The sequence below is a fragment of the Pongo abelii genome, chromosome 14 (assembly GCF_028885655.2).
Source record: "Pongo abelii isolate AG06213 chromosome 14, NHGRI_mPonAbe1-v2.0_pri, whole genome shotgun sequence".
NCBI lineage: Eukaryota > Metazoa > Chordata > Mammalia > Primates > Hominidae > Pongo > Pongo abelii.
In genome coordinates this window covers 106,439,590-106,457,931 of record NC_071999.2, presented here as the reverse complement: position 1 = coordinate 106,457,931, position 18,342 = coordinate 106,439,590, and the positions used below count along the sequence as shown (strand labels likewise).

The window sequence follows — 18,342 nt, the reverse complement described above, 5'->3', positions numbered from 1 at the left end:
ATTCTAAATGGAAGAAAAGATAATTCCAATAGGATTAAATGATATTATTTTAAAGTCATAATAATGAAAAAGCATCTTAAATGTACCAACCTGGATTTCTATATGACGAGGATTATCAATAAATTTTTCTATTAGTAGTCTGTCATCGCCAAAACTAGAAGCAGCTTCTTGAGATGACAATCTAAAACCATCCCTGTGGAAAAAAAGAAGGAAGAAGAAGGGGGAGGGGGAAGGGGAAGGGGAAGGAGAAGGAGAAGAAGAGTCAGACTAACAAAACAAATAGAGCTATCATTATAAAAGGAAACACAATCAATTAAATATTTATTTTGGCTTATTCTGAAAAAAGCAAAAACCTTTACTCAATATACAAATAACTAATTTAATTTTGGTTGTCCTACAACTTTTCCACTCAATAACTCTGTGACCATGGATGAGTTATTTAACTTCTCAGATCCTAGATTTTCTATTGAAATAGGAATGCCGATACTTTACCAACTGCTAAATATCAATTTTTTTTTTTTTTTTTTTTTTTTGAGGCAGAGTCTCACTCTGTCACCCAGGCTGGAGTGCAGTGGCGGGATCTCGGCTCACTGCAACCTCTGCCTGCCGGGTTCAAGTGAATCTCCCACCTCAGCCTCCCGAGTAGCTGGGAATACAGGTGAATGCCACCACGCCCGGCTAATTTTTATATTTTTGGTAGAGACAGGGTTTCACCTCAGGTGATCCACCTGCCTCAGCCTCCCAAAGTGCTGGGATTACAGGTGTGAGCTACTGTGCCCAGCCTAAATATATTTTAATCAACCATACAGAGCAAGTAAAATTAATTCCATTTCTTCAACCATAATATACCTTAATTCCACTAGCAAAAATATAAAAATACATCTGTTTGATTCAGAAGTCAGAAGATGCAAAGAAAAATGTAAAGGGTCTAGTCACCTGCATGACTGGAGTGGAACTACAGCAAATACACTCATTGAGATTGAACACCCAATAGGAAGATTCTTAAGAACACTGCTTAATATTTTTTTTAAGTTTTTTTTATTATACTTTAAGTTTTAGGGTACATGTGCATAATGTGCAGGTTAGTTACATATGTATACATGTGCCATGCTGGTGTGCTGCACCCATTAACTCACCATTTAGCATTAGGTATATCTCCTAATGCTATCCCTCCCCCCTCCCCCCACCCCACAACAGTCCCCAGAGTGTGATGTTAGGCATTACCATTCAGGACATAGGCATGGGCAAGGACTCCATGTCTAAAACACCAAAAGCAATGGCAACAAAAGCCAAAATTGACAAATGGGATCTAATTAAACTAAAGAGCTTCTGCACAGCAAAAGAAACTACCATCAGAGTCAACAGGCAACCTACAGAATGGGAGAAAATTTTCACAACCTACTCATCTGACAAAGGGCTAATATCCAGAATCTACAATGAACTCAAACAAATTTACAAGAAAAAAACAAACAACCCCATCAAAAAGTGGGCGAAGGATATGAACAGACACTTCTCAAAAGAAGACATTTATGCAGCCAAAAGACACATGAAAAAATGCTCATCATCACTGGCCATCAGAGAAGTGCAAATCAAAACCACAATGAGATAACATCTCACACCAGTTAGAATGGCGATCGTTAAAAAGTCAGGAAACAACAGGTGCTGGAGAGGATGTGGAGAAATAGGAACACTTTTACACTGTTGGTGGGACTGTAAACTAATTCAACCATTGTGGAAGTCAGTGTGGCGATTCCTCAGGGATCTAGAACTAGAAATACCATTTGACCCAGCCATCCCATTACTGGGTATATATGCAAAGGACTATAAATCATGCTGCTATAAAGACACATGCACACGTATGTTTATTGCGGCACTATTCACAATAGCAAAGACTTGGAACCAACCCAAATGTCCAACAATGATAGACTGGATTAAGAAAACGTGGCACACATATACCATGGAATACTATGCAGCCATAAAAAATGATGAGTTCATGTCCTTTGTAGGGACATGGATGAAATTGGAAACCATCATTCTCAGTAAACTATCGCAAGGACAAAAAACCAAACACCGCATGTTCTCACTCATAGATGGGAATTGAACAATGAGAACACTGCTTAATACTTTAAATCCACATCTTGAAATGCAATTGCCTCCCACATACACCCACACAGATCATTACAATTTTATCTTCTATAAAATTGATCAAAAATAGTAATTATAAAAGTATAGTTTTTTAAAATAAAAATATGGAAATAATTCTTGCTTTATATATTTTGTTCACAAACTATAACTTAAATCATTACTATAAAATATGCCTATTATTCAAATATTTAGGGCTCATTTGACCAATCCAATAAAAACCCAAACTTGGGCAGGCATAGTGGCTTCCCTGAGATCAGAAGTTTGAGACCAGCCTAGCCAACATGATGAAATCCCATCTGTACTAAAAATACAAAAATTAGCTGGGTGTGGTGGCCCATGCCTGTAGTCCCAGCTACTCAGGAGACTGAAGCAGGAGAACCGCTTGAACCTGGAAAGCAGAGGCTACAGTGGGCAGAAATTAAGTCACTGCACTCCAGCCTGGGCGAGAGTGAGACTCCATCTCAAAAAAAAAAAAGAAAAGAAAAGAAAAAACAATTTAAAAAAAAACCAAACTTGCTTGCCTAAAAGTAATTGAGCATATATTGCCTTCTATCCATTGATATAATCAGCATATAAAATTTAATTCCTTTACATTTAATAAAGTTTCTCAATCTAAAGATTAAATACCTATATTTAATGTACAACATTAAAGCCAATTCTTCCAATCCTTTAAGTGGCAAATGGTCCCTCTAGTAATATTAGAAATAACTATCCAATTTGCTTATTTTTGTGCTTTAATTCCTTTTATATTTAATAAAGTTTCTTAATCTGAAGACTAAATGTCTGTATTTAATGTACAATACTGAAACCAAATTCTTCCAGTCCTTTAAGTTGCAAATGGTCCGTCTAGTAATACAAGAAATAACTATCTGATTTGCTTGTTTTGTGTTTTCTTTAATAATGTCAGCTCTATTGCTCTATTTGTTTTGTTAGTCCGACTGTTCTTCCTTTTTTTTTTTTAAAGGATGGTTTTTCATCTCAAAAGCTGCTTCTAGTTTTGGCGATGACAGACTACTAATAGAAAAATTTAATGATAATCCTCGTCATATAGTAATCCAGGTTGGTACATTTAAGATGCGTTTTAATTATTACAACTTTAAAATAATATCATTTAATCCTACAGTCCACCTAGTAATATTGGAAACAACTAATTTGCGGCCAAGTGCAGTGGCTCACACCTGTAATCCAAGCACTTTGGGAGGCTGAGGTGGGTGGATTGCCTGAGCTCAGGAGTTAGAGAGCAGACTGGGCAACACGGTGAAACCCCGTCTCGACTAAAATACAAAAAATCAGCCAGGCGTGGCAGCGTGCGCCTGTAGTCCCAGCTACTTGGGAGGCTGAGGCAGGAGAATCGCTTGAACCCAAAAGGAGGAGGTTGCTGTGAGCCGAGATCACACCACTGTACTCCAGCCTGGGCAACAGAGCGAGACTCCATCTCAAAACACACACACACACACACACACACACACACACACACACACAACTAATTTGCTTGTTTTTGTACAACACTGCAGGTAAAACTGACTAGAAGACAAATTTCAAAACATTGCAAAAAAACTTATTTCTCAGAGGTCTCAGAGAAAAGGTATTAGGTTTTCTCAGTCCTCCATCACATTGTTGATTTAGGGGAATAAAGTTTAGATCTCAGGAGGGTGCAAACTTCAAAGAAACTGGAAGCAAAATGAATTAGTTTTCAATACCATATAATCAACTTTTTATTAGATTGGATATAATAACAGAAAGAAAAAATATAGCACTTTACAGTTTGCCTCCACTATAATGATTTAGAGCTTTCATTTTGCATTTAAACCCAGAACACCACAAGTAAAAAGTCAAAGTCACCAAAATAAAATAAGCAGCAAGTTTGAAAGCATCGCCAACAACCTATTTTAGAACTCATGGGAAACTCTATTATGAATATCATTGGTGACATTCAATTATACATTCATTCAATAAGTATTTACTGAACTTTGTGCCTGGATATATTTTAGATGCTAGGAATACAAAAATAAAACAGAAATTGCACTCACAATGCCAAAAGTCTTAGTGGGGATATTCAAAAATATAGACACAATCAGTTTCCCAATCATGCCATACGCTTCATTTAAACTTGAATAGGGAAAAGAAAGCCAGAGATTACTATGAAAATATCTAAGTGAACCTTCAACAATCTTCATAATTCTCACCCAAATTTACTATATAATAATTACAGGTTGGGCACAGTGGTGCACGCCTGTAATCCCAGCACTTTGGGAGGCAGGCAGGCGGATCATGAGGTCAAGAGATCGAGACCATCCTGGCCAACATGGTGAAACCCCGTCTCTACTAAAAATACAAAAATTAGCTGGGTGTAGTGGCGTGCACCTGTAGTCCCAGCTACTCGGGAGGCTGAGGCAGGAGAATCGCTTGAACCCAGGAGGCAGATATTGCAGTGAGCCAAGATCGTGCTGCTTCACTCCAGCCTGGGCGACAGAGCGAGACTCTGTCTCAAAAAAAAAAGAAAAAAAATTACATTTTTAAAAAAAATCTTTCAGATGTCCTACAGATTCCAAGACAAGTCATAGATGCTACTTCCCCCCAAAAAACATAGGAAAGATGTTACAAGAAAAAGACACCCCTTAGGATAAAGGAATAAAGCAATTAAGCTACTAAATTTTCCTTTGTACCTGAAAAATGAAATCTTTGTGGATTATGTAAAAACCAATTACTTCCTCGAGAGGGAGAGAGGAAAAGAAGGGGTGGATAAGTTGTGGCATGGTGTTCATGGTTAGTGGCTCCAAAAGACAAGCATAGGTATGTTTGCAGTACTGTTCTTTCCCTTTTTAGGTAGTTTTGACTTTCCCAAATAAATAAGGGATATAGAGCAACTTTTTAAAATGAGAAGCTTGTACTATTAAATCTAATAGTCACGCCTGTGTTGATCTCAACAAGTTTTCTGAGATGGTTTATTTATCAAGTTGAAGAGAGTAATATTTTAAGTAGAAAATTATTCATGTATTTTTATTAATTTTATAAACATATTTTGAATCAATGTGCTATTTACTTGCCAAGAAAGGGCTAAATTATTTACAAAATGATGCCTAATATATGAATGGATATAGTGATTTCTCAAAATATTAAGCTCTAAATTAAAATTTATAAATCAACAGCAGCACAGCAAACCTCACTTCCAAGAAACTATAAAGAGTAATCCGCACCATAAAAGAGTAAGTTACCAACAGTAGCCCTGGAGAAATGACTGATAAGAAACCTGAGATCCTAAGATGAATAATGAAAAATAAGCACTAAGCGTTCAGTGAAATTGCTATGTAAGTACTGTGCAAAACAGAAAAACAATGAGAAAAAAATTGAAGTCCACAAAATACACATCTCTTGCAAAACCATTAAGTTGTATTCGACTTCTTTATGATACCATTCTTTCCCACAAAACGGGCTGTGGCAGATTGTCTTTTCCAAAGATGGCCACAACAGTATCTCCCATTCCACGTGCTCTTCTAAGAATCTTGCCCACTCTCTCATGAAGAAGTGAAGACTCGGTCCCCTCCCCTTGAATTTGAGCAGAAGCTGTGTTCACTGGAGGGAAACCTGTGTAACTTCTGAGATTGGGCCATAAAAAGTATTCTAAATTATAATAAGAGTGCATTCCATATAAAGGACACAGTAATTTCAAACTCAAGGAAAAAGAATATATTTCACACTCTAAAATTATCAAAGCAATTCACTACTTTTATGCACTAGCAAAGGAAAGCAACTACATACTGAGGTAATACATTAAGTCTCAATGAAATTATAACTGCTTTTAAATATAGTTGATTTAAATCTTTAGATGACATTTAGAATTATATAGCCAAATGTTAGTAATTTGTGCCCAGAAAATAGAATCCTGACTGTAATTTTTAAAAATATACGGTAAAAACAAAAAGAAAATCCTTTGTTAATGTTTAAAATAGTAAAACCCTTTCTATAATAAGATAATCATCATCAAAATATAAATAAGGAAGGTTTCCACATAATTTCAATCTTTTTCCCATTCAAAAGTGTAAAAATTAGATGGTTACTGTAATTACTCCATTATGCTTTTGGTATCTGTTTACCTGTCAGTTTAATAAAACTCTGGTAACTGCAATTTTCATCAAAAGTATATTTTGGACAGCCTCTCACCTGGTCTCTTCATCATCCCAAGCGATGCGCATGCCTTTCCCACCACCACCTGCTGAGGCCTTGATCATGACAGGGTAGCCTAACAGCAGGGAAGAATTAGACAGAAGCTCAGACTTTGATCATTGGGATGTATGAACATGACAACTGACCACATGTTCAATAACGCAGAAGACAATAATTAATTTATTTAAAAGTTCCTTTCTTTAGAGTCAGGAAAATAACACCAGGAAAGTAACACCAGTGTAATGATGTATTTAAAAAATGAGAGTGTGACCATTTTAAAAGAAAAAAGGGCTCTTGTACCAATAAACATAACATTTTCCCCAGTAATAAAAGCTAAGAAAACATACATAAATTAACAGTGGATTCCAAAAACAGAAGTACAGTATTAAGTAACCAAAGATATAAGAAACAACTTATAATAGCACCAAGAAACATCTCCAAAACTGAGGTTTGCATGCATAACAAATTCCCTTTTTTCAAAAATGGTGATTTTCAGGTACTTAAGGTATTTTCATCTGAAGAGTCACAGAGAACCCCTACAGCTTTTATTAGCAAGAACTGACATGACGGTATTGGGGAAAATCCAAACACGGCTACAATACTATGGGCTGGAGCAGAAGCTCCAGGGCTCACTGGTATCAACGGAGAAGCTATTCCACTGTTCCGTCCATTAACAGGGTGTTATGAAAATACAAAGTAAGGTCAAAACAAAGGACACTTCCAGCTAAAGTTTTAAACTCATAAAATTGTCATCAGTTACATGATTAAGTATTTAGTTATTATACAGTAAAATTTCTGACAGCAAGAGTCATTTACAACGATTTATCAAGAAAAGTGTACAAGTCCCCTTCTTTAGATGTTTTCTAAAAACAAGGTAGAGATACTCCTATGTTTGGGACCATTTGTTTATGATCTTTTCTGAAGAAAAAAGAGCTCAGCGAGCCCTTACAGGATCCTTCCTGGCCTGTGATACCCTACTGGCACTCAACTCAGCTATAGGATCCTTAGAGGAAAAGGGAGGAGAAGGCCAAATGTCACAGACCTTTTGAACCCCCAACCACAAAACATCACTCTTTAACTTCAACTTAGTTAAAATGGCACCTGCTTCCTAAGTGTTTTATAATTAATTCAATTTAAATTTTTTTTCTGTTCATGATGTTTATATGGGCTGGTATTTTTGAAACAATGCTCAGTGCACTGAGAAGACAGATAAAGAACATGCTCTTACATTGGGAGCCTTCAAATCCAAGAAGAGAAAAGCAAAGGACCCAAATAGTTCTATCACTGGCAATTCAAAACAGAAAGGATCATAGGGAGGTAGAGAGAAAAATAATTAAGAAAAGTGTATTATCAGAAGGGCCATTTACGCTGGTCACAGTGGCTCATGTCTGTAATCCCAGCACTTTGGGAGGCTGAGGTGGGCGAATCACGAGGTCAGGAGATTAAGACCATCCTGGCCAACATGGTGAAACCCCGTCTCTACTAAAAATACAAAACTTAGCTGGGTGTGGTGGTGTGCGTCTGTAGTCCCAGCCACTCAGAGGCTGAGGCAAGAGAATCGCTTGAACCTGGGAGGCGGAGATTGCAGTGAGCCAAGATTATGCCACTGCACTCCAGCCTGGCGACAGAGCAAGACTCCGTTTCCAAAAAAGAAAAAAAAGAAAGGGCTATTTAAATGATGCTATGAAGAATGAGCAGGACTTGAACATTTCAGGCAGGAATAGTGGGGAAAACAGAGGTGGAGATTATAGGACAAGTTTAAGGAATGACTGAGACAATTCAGTTGAAGTACAGAGTTATCTGCAGGATGGTAGGGGAAAACACAATAGAAAACATAGATGGGGACAAAGCATGGAAGATTGTGCACGCTTTGATTCTTGATTCTGCAAGAGATTATGCACGAGTTTTAATCCTGCATGAGAATGGCAAGAATGGTATTTGTCTCATTCACAATAACAAGCATAAAATAATCAGAATGAAATTAGTAGAGAAGAATTAGCCTGTTTTAGGGGAGTGAAAAAGCCCAATCTAAAAATTTGAAACTGGTATACCTGCAAAACCCTGTTTACAACAACTTAATAGATCCTTACCCCCATCCTCTCAAAAAAAAAATTTTATCAATGCATCATCACAAACCATTTATCCATGTAACTGGAAACCACAAGAGCTGAGAGACAGCCCACATCTCCACTACATTCAGATCCCTCTGAGGATTAGGAAATTTACAGTTTTTCTGGTTCCAGTACTAATCTCATTTTAGTCATTTACTAAGGACCCTGGACTATACAGTGATTTGTGAATTTCAAAATATGACATGGAAATCATTCTTGCTCACAAGGAACAAGCTGGGGAAACAAGATACATAAAACAATTTATCAACAAAAAATTATCAGATGCTCAGAAAAGGCAGGAAGTCATTAGAGAATAGGACAATATATAATAAGGCACTGTGGTCTCCCAGTGCTGCTGGCAACACAGCATTAGACCTGTGAATACATGTAACCCAGGAAGGCAAGATACCCTGACCAAAATTTCACAAGCCAAACAGAAAAAGATTGGGAGGGAGGAAGAAACTGATGCAAGTTAGACTAGCTTTTTTTTTTCTGGTCTCGCTCTGTCACCCAGGCTAGAGTGCAGAGTGTGATCTTGGCTCACTGTAGCCTTGACCTCTTAGACTCAAGCAATCCTCCCACCTCAGCCTCCTCAGTAACTGGGACAACAGGTGCACCCCAACACACCCAGCTAATTTTCTTTTTTTTTTTAAAGATGGGGGTCTCATTATATCGCCCACATTGGTCTGGAACTCCTGGCCTTAAGAAATCCTCCTGTTTGGCCTCCCAAAGTGCTGGGATTACAGGCATAAGCCACTGAACCTGGCTGATACTAACTCTTAATTTAACCATTGAGCTATATTCTGAAATAATGTAACAGTAAGGTTTTCTACTCAACTTCTTACGCCAAATAGATTTCAGGCAGTACATATGCTGTCACCACACCATGGAGAAACAATACTTAGAAATCTGAAGAGCAGGGAAAAGAATAATCCACACAGATAATGTTAAATAATATCTAACAGTTCAGTCCCTCATCCCTACTTTCTTGTGTCCCTGCCACTCTAATTAAGATAAGCAAACGGGAAGTGGAAGGAAAAAAAGATTTAGTCAAAAGTTGGCATTCCTGGAAAAATCAGAAATGATCAAGTCGCTGGTGCTTGTCACCCCTCACTTACCTCATCTGGACATGAAATTTCCACTAATGTTCTCTCACATTTTCTCATCCGCTGGAGCACTTACTTCTGTGCTTGGCTCTTGTCTATACTGTATTTGTTTAATTTTGTATTCTTCAGCTGATATATGTTTGAAACAGAATGATAAGGGTTGGCTCTGTGTCCCCACCCAAATCTCATCTCGAAATGTAATAATCCCCATGTGCTGTGGGAGGGACCTGGTGGGAGGTGACTGAATCATGAGGGCAGTTTTCCCCATACCGTTCTCGTGATAGTGAGTGAGTTCTCATGAGATCTGATGGTTTCGTAAGTGTCTGGTATTTCCCCTGCTGGCACTCATTCTCTTCTTGCCTGGTGCCATGTTAAGACATGACTTTGCTCTTAATTCACCATCCACCATGACTGTGAGGCCTCCCCAGCCATGTGGAACTGTGAGCCCATTAAACCTCTTTTTCTTTATACACTACCCAGTCTCAGGTATGTATTTATTAGCAGTGTGAGAATGGACTAATACACAGAGCATAATAAAATACAAATTCTACTCGTAAAAGGAGGTGAATGTCCTAGTAGAAAAGACTGCTTAAAAAAAAAAAAACAAAAATCAGGCTCTAGTGCTCTTCTCAAGTTTTTCCTCACCTTCCAGGCCCTCTCATTGGATGCTTACTGCTACTACCTTACCTCACCCCAGACGCAGAAGTGACTCCCCTACTGACACTGCAGCTCCAACACAGAGACAGTCTCCACTCCTTATTCTCTTCTGCACAATAAAAGAGGCACTAATGCTTCCGAAAAGAAATCTACTAAGTACTACTATATGAGAAAATATACGAAGAAAATACAGAAACTTAGGTTAGCAAAGTACTACAAAGTTTCCACTGCTACTTTTCTGGACTCAGTTTTCAAGGGCAGGTTTAAGTGCAGGACAAGACATCTTCTCTGGGTCCCTCACCTCCCAGCTACCAGTGCGTCTTACTTTCTACCACAAAGCAAGCAGTCTTCTAACTCTACTATCAAATTTGTATTCATCAGTTTAAAAAATGTTTACTGAGTATACACTATAAGCCTTATCTGGCTCTCTGCAGGCTACAAAGGCCAACGATTCAGAAAACTCCCTGCTATCTAGCAGACAATGATATACAAACATACATGCATCTAAATGTATGTGTGAGTCGGGTGGAGTGGCTCACACCTCTAATCCCGGCTACTTGGGAGGCTGAGCTGGGGGGACCGCTTGGGCCCAGGAGGTCAAGGCTGCAGTATTTCCTTATGTATATACATACATTAATATAAATAAATAAGTGCATGTATGTCTTATATACAATGTAAGATAGTGATGACTGCTATAATAAAACAACACGGAGGGAGTAAATGTAACCGAGAGTGATAGGGTTACTGCTCCTTGAAAATGCTTCTCTGAGAAAACTGGTATTTAAACTGAGAACCTAATGACAAGATAGAGCAAGCACTCTGAAAATCAATGAGGGGGGTTGAGTCCAGACAGAAGGAACAAGTTGGAAGGTGTGATACAGGAAAGGGAAGTACCTAATATAGCATTTTAAAAGATCACTTTGGCTGCTGTGCAATGAATGAATTGTGAAAGGGCAAAGGTAGAAACAAGGAGCTGATGAGGAAGCCTTTGCAGCAGTCCAGCTAGCAACAGAGATAGAGAGAAAGACAAAGACTAGAGTTAGCAACAGTTTGGATGTGGAAGATAAGGGGATGAATGAAGGAAGATTCTAGGAGCTTAGGAGATTTTCCATTTAGTTATGGATTCCAAGTTAAAAAGAATTATCTTTTTTGACCAACTGATAATGTCACGTTTACCTACTCAAGACACAATAAATAACATCACTTTTCAAGCAAAACCCATGCCACACATGGTAGCACAACCTGGTAACTTAAAAGCTGATAAAATGACACTCTATTGATGCAACAGTGGTAAGCTGTATAATAAAGAATCTTATGTGGTTTTCTCACCTACAATTTCTTGAATTAAAATTTCATAGAATATACTAAAAGGAAAGGAAAAATAAAAAGAAGGGAAAAGAAAAGTATTTATTAGGAAATGTCTTATTCCTAATACAGTGGTACTAATCAGAAATCTCTCATGGATCAAGGAGATGTGATGGGGAGTGGGGGGTCTTCTTTAAAACCAATTGCAAAACACCTATAATTAACTGCAAGGCCTTTGTTTCCTCAAGGAAAGGTCCAAGGTAAAAAGAAAACAAAAGATATTTCAGGAAGTTGAACAGTCCTCTAGATGGAAAGAATAGGCCCTGATATGGGTAATAGGACCTTAGAAGAGAAAAGACCCCCCACTCCAAGAAAGAACTAGGACAGAAAGGAAGGAAATCCCCAGATGAAAGTTGCTCATGAGAATTACATAGAAATCAAATAGTACGCATTGCTTTGTTTCATTTCTTTGTGCTCCTCTAATGTAAAGTAGTTCACTTGCCTTTTGGACCCCCTCAGCCTCCCCAGAAGGGAAAGTGGGGGTTTGTGTTTGTTGTTTTGTGCTGATGGCGGGGGGAGTTCTTCATGACCATGATATTTTTTAAGAATCCGGGGTGGTTGTTTGATAGAATATTCCACAATTTGAATATACCTGATTATTCACTCATTAAATTCAAGATTTTTAAGAAATCTTAAATACAACATAGTTGATATTGTATCCTCGAGTTCTTCCATCACATCAAAAGTAAAATAAAAAGTCAATTTATCCCAAACTGATAAAGCTTGATTACTTAAGATGGCATCCATTAAATTTCCTCACAGAAAGTATGCCATTTTTTTCTTAGCAAATAATCTGTAGAATGATACTTTGAAACTGTGATGATCCTATATCCAAACAATTTTCACCCATTATTAAAAATGAACATTAATGATTCTTGCTTTAATCAATATCTACATTGTTCACTGCACAATGATTAAAAAAACATAAAGACAAAGATCTTTGCCTGTCTTCTTTGTTGTTTCTGCAGTGGCTGAAACTGCCTAAAGAATAACATGCAAAGTAAGAGTTACTAAGTAAATGTATTAGTTAATCTGAGCAGCTGTAAGCCATTATTTTTACTGCTGTAATCTATGTCACCTACAAACATACTGCAGCATTATCCATTCCACTGTGAATGGACATTCAGACTGTATCCTGTTCTATTTATATAACAATGGTCCTTTGAATATTTTTGTACTTGTCTGGAACTTTGTATATGAGCTTCCTGGATCTATGTGTAAGAGCACAACTGCTGGATAGTATGAAACTCTTATAAATTCTTTATTTAAAAAGATCAAATCTATTCACTTTTCTTTATCTCAGTTATCATAATACTTAATCATAATACTTACACAAACTACCAGCAGTCCAGGACTCTTGTACTGGCCTACTAGCAGAACTCCCCACTACTACAGTTGCCCCCATCCAAGCCACATAGTGGTCAGTGAAATTTTCTTAAGGTATATATACTATTTTATCTCTCTCCTGCCTACATCTCTCATGGGTTTACATTATACTACGAAAAAACCATAGACATATAATGAAATAGAAATTATGAACCAAAGGATAGGAGGTGTGACGGGTAGAGAGACAGCATAATATAAGCTTGTTTAATCAGAACACGAGAAAGGGCTATGCTAGACTCGCCCTGAGAAAACTTTTTTAAAGCCTAAAAGGCCTTAACCTAAACAAAATTAATGTACCTGCCAGACTAAACATCTATACCTTTTAAATAAAGGTAACAAAATCCAAACACACAATGTAACATTTACAATGTCTAGAATCCAATCAACAATTAAGAGATAGGTAAAGACGCAAAACGTGATTCATATCAGAAGGAAAATAGCTGACAGAAATAAACCCAGAAATGAAGACTCTTAAAACAGTTGTTACAAATACTATTATAAGTTACAGCTATTACAAACAGGTAACATGATTTAGAGAAAAAAATAAACATGATGAGATAAACAAGAAAAAAACAAACATTTTAAGTTTTTAGATATTAAAATGACTAAAAAGTCCAATAATATATAAAAAGAATTATATACCATGACCAAATGGGATTTAGTCCTGGTATGCAAAGCTGATTCAACATCCAAAAATCAATTAATGTAATCCATCACATTAACAGGCTAAAGAAGAAAAATCCTATGATCATATAAATAGATGTAGAAAAAGCATTTAACAAAAATCAACAATCACTGAGTTCAGCAAACTAGGAATAAAGAGAAATTTCTTGTACTTGATAAAGAATATACACAAAAAGCCTACAGCTAACATTACACTTAATGACAAGAAACTGGATGCCTTCTCCCGAAAATCAGGAACAATACAAGAATGTCCCCTCTTACAACTCTTATTCAACATCTGACTGCAGATTCCAGCTTATGACGTATGTCAAGAAAAGGAAATAAAGAGTAAACAGACTGGGAAGGAATAAACAGAACTGTCTTCACTAGTGAATAAGATCACTGTCTATGAAGGAATTCCAAAAAAATCAGCAACAACAACAAAATTTTTGGAACTAATAAGCAATTATAGTAAGGTTACAGAATACAAATTAATATACAAAAGATTATCACATTCCTATATACCAGCAGTGAACAACTGGAACTTGAAATTAAAATAATGCCATTTACATTAGTACTAAAGAAATAACATAGGCATGAATCTTAAAACACATACAGCGTATCTATGAGGAAAACTACAAAACTCTGATGAAAGAAATGGATGAAAATCTAAATGTAGAGATAACCAATGTACATGCATAGGAAGATTCAATATTGTTAAGATATCAATCCTCCTCAACATGATCTATAGGTTGAACACAATTAAAATCAAAGTCCTAGCAATTTATTTTGTAGATATCAACAAACTGATTCTAAAGTTTACATGGAAAGGAAAAGACCCAGAATAGGCATCACAATATTGAAGAAAAAGAACAAATTCAAAAGACTAACAATACCCAACTTCAAGACTTACCATAAAGCTACAGACATCAAGACAGTATGGTATTGTCTAAGACAGACAAATTACTCAAGAGCCCAGAAATAGACCCACACAAATACAGTCAACTGAACTATGACAAAGAAGCAATGGCAATTAAATGGAGATAGTCTTTCCAAACAAAGGGTACTGGAATAACTGGATATTCATTACATAAGAAAATTAATCTTGCCACAATCCTTATACCTTTCACAAAAATTAACTCAAAATGGATCTCAGACCTAAATATACATTGCAGAACTATAAAATTTCTAGAGAAAAAATAGAACATCTAGGTAACTTTGGTTTAGCAATGAGTTTTTACATATAACACCAAAAGCACAAACCATTAAAAACTGGCACATTTAACTTCATTAAAATAAAAATTTCTGCAGCCCAAATAACATTCTTAAAAGAATAAAGACACAGCCGGGCATGGCGGCTGATGCCTGTAATCCCAGCACTTTGGGAGGCCGAGGTGGGCAGATCACCTGAGGTCAGGGGTTCGAGACTAGCCTGGCCAACATGACAAAACCCCATCTCTACTACAAATACAAAAAAAAAAAAAAAATTAGCCAGGCGTCGTGGCGGGTGCCTATAATCCCAGCTCTTCAGGAGGCTGAGGCAGGAGGATCACTTGAACCCGAGAGGCGGAGGTTGCAGTGAGCCAAGCTCACACCACTGCACTCCAGCCTGGGCAACAAGAGTGAGACTCCATCTCAAAAAAAAGAATAAAGACGTAAGTTATAGACTGGGAGAAAATATTTACAAAACCCATACCTAAGAAAGAACTTGTATCCAAAATACACAGAGCTCTTAAAACTCAACAATAAGAAAACAAACCACCCAATTGAAAAATGTTCAAAAGATCTGAAGAGACATCTCAATAAAAAAGAAACACAGATGGCAAATAATAGCATGAAAAGATGCTCAATATTATATGTCATGAGGGAATTGCAAACTGAAACTATGAGATACTACTATGCGCCTATTAGAACGGCTAAAATCCAAAACACTGACAACAATAAACATTGCCAAAGATGAAGGACACCTGAAGGAATGTCTCCAAGTTGAAATTTCTATAGCAAACACTGAAACAATAGAAATAGAGTACAAAATTTCCAACATAGTGGAGGGAGGAATGGGAAGGGTACATAAAATAAGAACAAGAGACTTTTTTTTAAAGTCATCATCAAAAAGAAGCCAAGAAAGAAAACAGAATCCAAACAATGGAACAAACAAAACCCCCAAAAAGTAGATTATATAAATAAATCAAAATATAATTTTAAATACAATAAATATAAATGGACTAAACTCTCCAACTAAAAGACAAGCTCCAGCAGGCTGAATAGAAAAACAATAAAATAAAAATCCAGTCCAAATTTAGATGTGCACTTCAAGAGACACACCTAAAACAACAGTTCACTGGCAGATGAAAAAGACAAAGAATGATACAAGGATAAAACAAAAATAAGCTTGTTTAGGAATATTAATATCATAATTAGACTTGAAAACAAAAATTGGTCATTATGTTTTGATAGCCAAGGAAACATGATACACTGTAATATACCTATTATCTAAACAGGGACAAAACCTAACAAGCAAGGAAAAATTGGAAAATCACTTTTTCAAATATAGGTCCATCAAATATCCAAAAACATCACAAGAAGGCTGGATGTGGTGACTCATGCCTATAATCCCAGCAATTTGGGAGGCCGAGGTGGGCAGATTACTTAAGGTTAGGAGTTCGAGACCAGCCTGGCCAACATGGTGAAACCTCATCTCTACTAAAAATACAAAAAAATTAGCCAGGTGTGGTGGCAGGCACCTGTAGTCATAGCTACTCGGGAGGCTGAGGCAGGAGAATTGCTTGAACCCGGGAGGCAGAGGTTGCAGTGAGCCCAGATTGTGCCAATGCACTCCAGCCTAGGTGACAGAGCGAGACTTTGTTTCAAAAAAAAAAAAAAAAAAAAGCCAGGCACGGTGGCTCACGCCTGTAATCCCAGCACTTTGGGAGGCAGAGGTGGGCAGATCACGAGGTCAGGAGATCAAGACCATCCTGGCTAACATGGTGAAACCTCGTCTCTACTGAAAATACAAAAAATTAGCCGGGCGTGGAGGCAGGCACCTGTAGTCCCAACTACTTGGGAGGCTGAGGCAAGAGAATGGCGTGAACCTGGGACGGGAGCTTGCAGTGAGCCGAGATCATGCCACTGCACTCCAGTCTGGGTGACAGAGCGAGACTCTGTCTCAAAAAAAAAAAAACACAGGCCGGGCGCAGTGGCTTATGCCTGTAATCTCAGCACTTTGGGAGGCCAAGGTGGGCAGATCACCCGAGGTCAGGAGTTCGAGACCAGCCTGGCCAACATGGTGAAACCCCATCTCTACTAAACTATAAAAATTGGCCAGGCATGGTGGTGGGTGCCTGTAATCCCAGCTACTCGGGAGGCTGAGACAGGAGAATCACTTGAACCCGGGAGGCGGAGGTTGCGTTGAGCCGAGATCACACCATTGCACTCTAGCCTGGGTGACAGAGTGAGACTCCATTGTCTTAATTTAAAAAAAAAAAAAAAAAAATCACTAGAAGTTTTGAATATCCTAACAGGTAGGTTTGACCTCTTGAGTTATCTATAAGACATTGCATATAATAATTTGAGAATATACATTCTTTTCAGGAACATACAGAATATATATATCAGAGTGACTTATTCCTTAGCCATAAAGCAATTTTCATCAAATCTGAAAGATTTTTAAATGAAAAAGCTGATACTCTCTGACCACAAAGCAATTAAGTTAGAAATCAATAATAATAAAAAAACTATTTTTTTTCAGTTATTTAGAAATATATCACTAGGCTTGGCATGGTGGCTCACACTTGTAATTCTAGCACTTTGGGAGGACAAAGCAGGAGGATCACTAGAGCCCAGGAATTTGAGACCAGCCTGGGCAACATGGCAAAACCTGTCTCTACAAAAAATACAAAAACAACAACAACAACAAAAATTAGCCAGAGGTGGTGGCATGTGCCCGTAGTCCCAGCTACTCCAGTGGCTGAGGTGGGAGGATCACTTGAGCCTAGGAGGTCGAGGCTACAGTGAGCCGTGATCACACCACTGCACTCCAGCCTCAATGACAGAGCAAGACTCTATCTCAAAAAATTAAAGAATTAAAATACATCACCAAATAACATATGAGTCAAAATCATAGCAGAAATCTGAAAATACTTAGAAATGAACAATCATGAAAAATATATCTCAAAGTTATTAAGTACAGTTTTCTGCCCAGAACCCTAGTTCAGGACATTGCCCCAACTGTTGTAAGTATTGTCAACCAAAAGCTGACTTGTCCTCAGCTTTCTGCCTAAGGTCATGCCCCTTCCTAGGGGCAGCCCACACCCACTAGATAGTTGATACAGGTGTACAAAGGCTGAATCCTCTTGCCCGAACTTGGAACAACTAAAAAAGACCAACAAATATTCATAGCTCTCTAAATTATTAGCTAATGCCTTTGTTGAGAGAGAATCAACTCAACTTTTCCCTTGGCTCAGTTTCCTTCATTCCCCCTCAAGTATTGGTCCCAAAAGTATTTCCCCCAATAAGCTTCCAGAGTCTACCTCCAAGGGATTACAAGCTATGATAAGAGGAGTACATTTGGAAAGCTGTTACAGTGATGTAGGCAAGGGATGACACTACCTTAAACAAAGAGAATAGCAACAGAAATGCAGAGAAGTAGATAAATTCAAGAAATATTTAGGAGATGGTGGTGATAGTCTGCAAATTTCAAAACCACACAATGAGATATAATAGTAAACACCTTGTCATGAAGAACG

General features: G+C 37.6%; 1 protein-coding gene across 5 annotated transcripts in view; it reads right to left on the bottom strand.

The window, feature by feature from the left end:
- The window catches only part of PCCA (propionyl-CoA carboxylase subunit alpha), a 461,053-nt gene that overhangs the window by 284,165 nt on the left and 158,546 nt on the right, over window positions 1–18,342 (bottom strand). For all 5 annotated transcript variants that reach the window (XM_024230769.3, XM_054529192.2, XM_054529194.2 and 2 more), the window contains exons 9-10: window positions 6,307–6,385; window positions 91–193 (exon numbers count right to left, since the gene is read on the bottom strand). In XM_024230769.3, coding sequence (XP_024086537.1) covers window positions 91–193; window positions 6,307–6,385 — 182 coding nt within the window. The remainder of the gene's footprint in view (window positions 1–90; window positions 194–6,306; window positions 6,386–18,342) is intronic.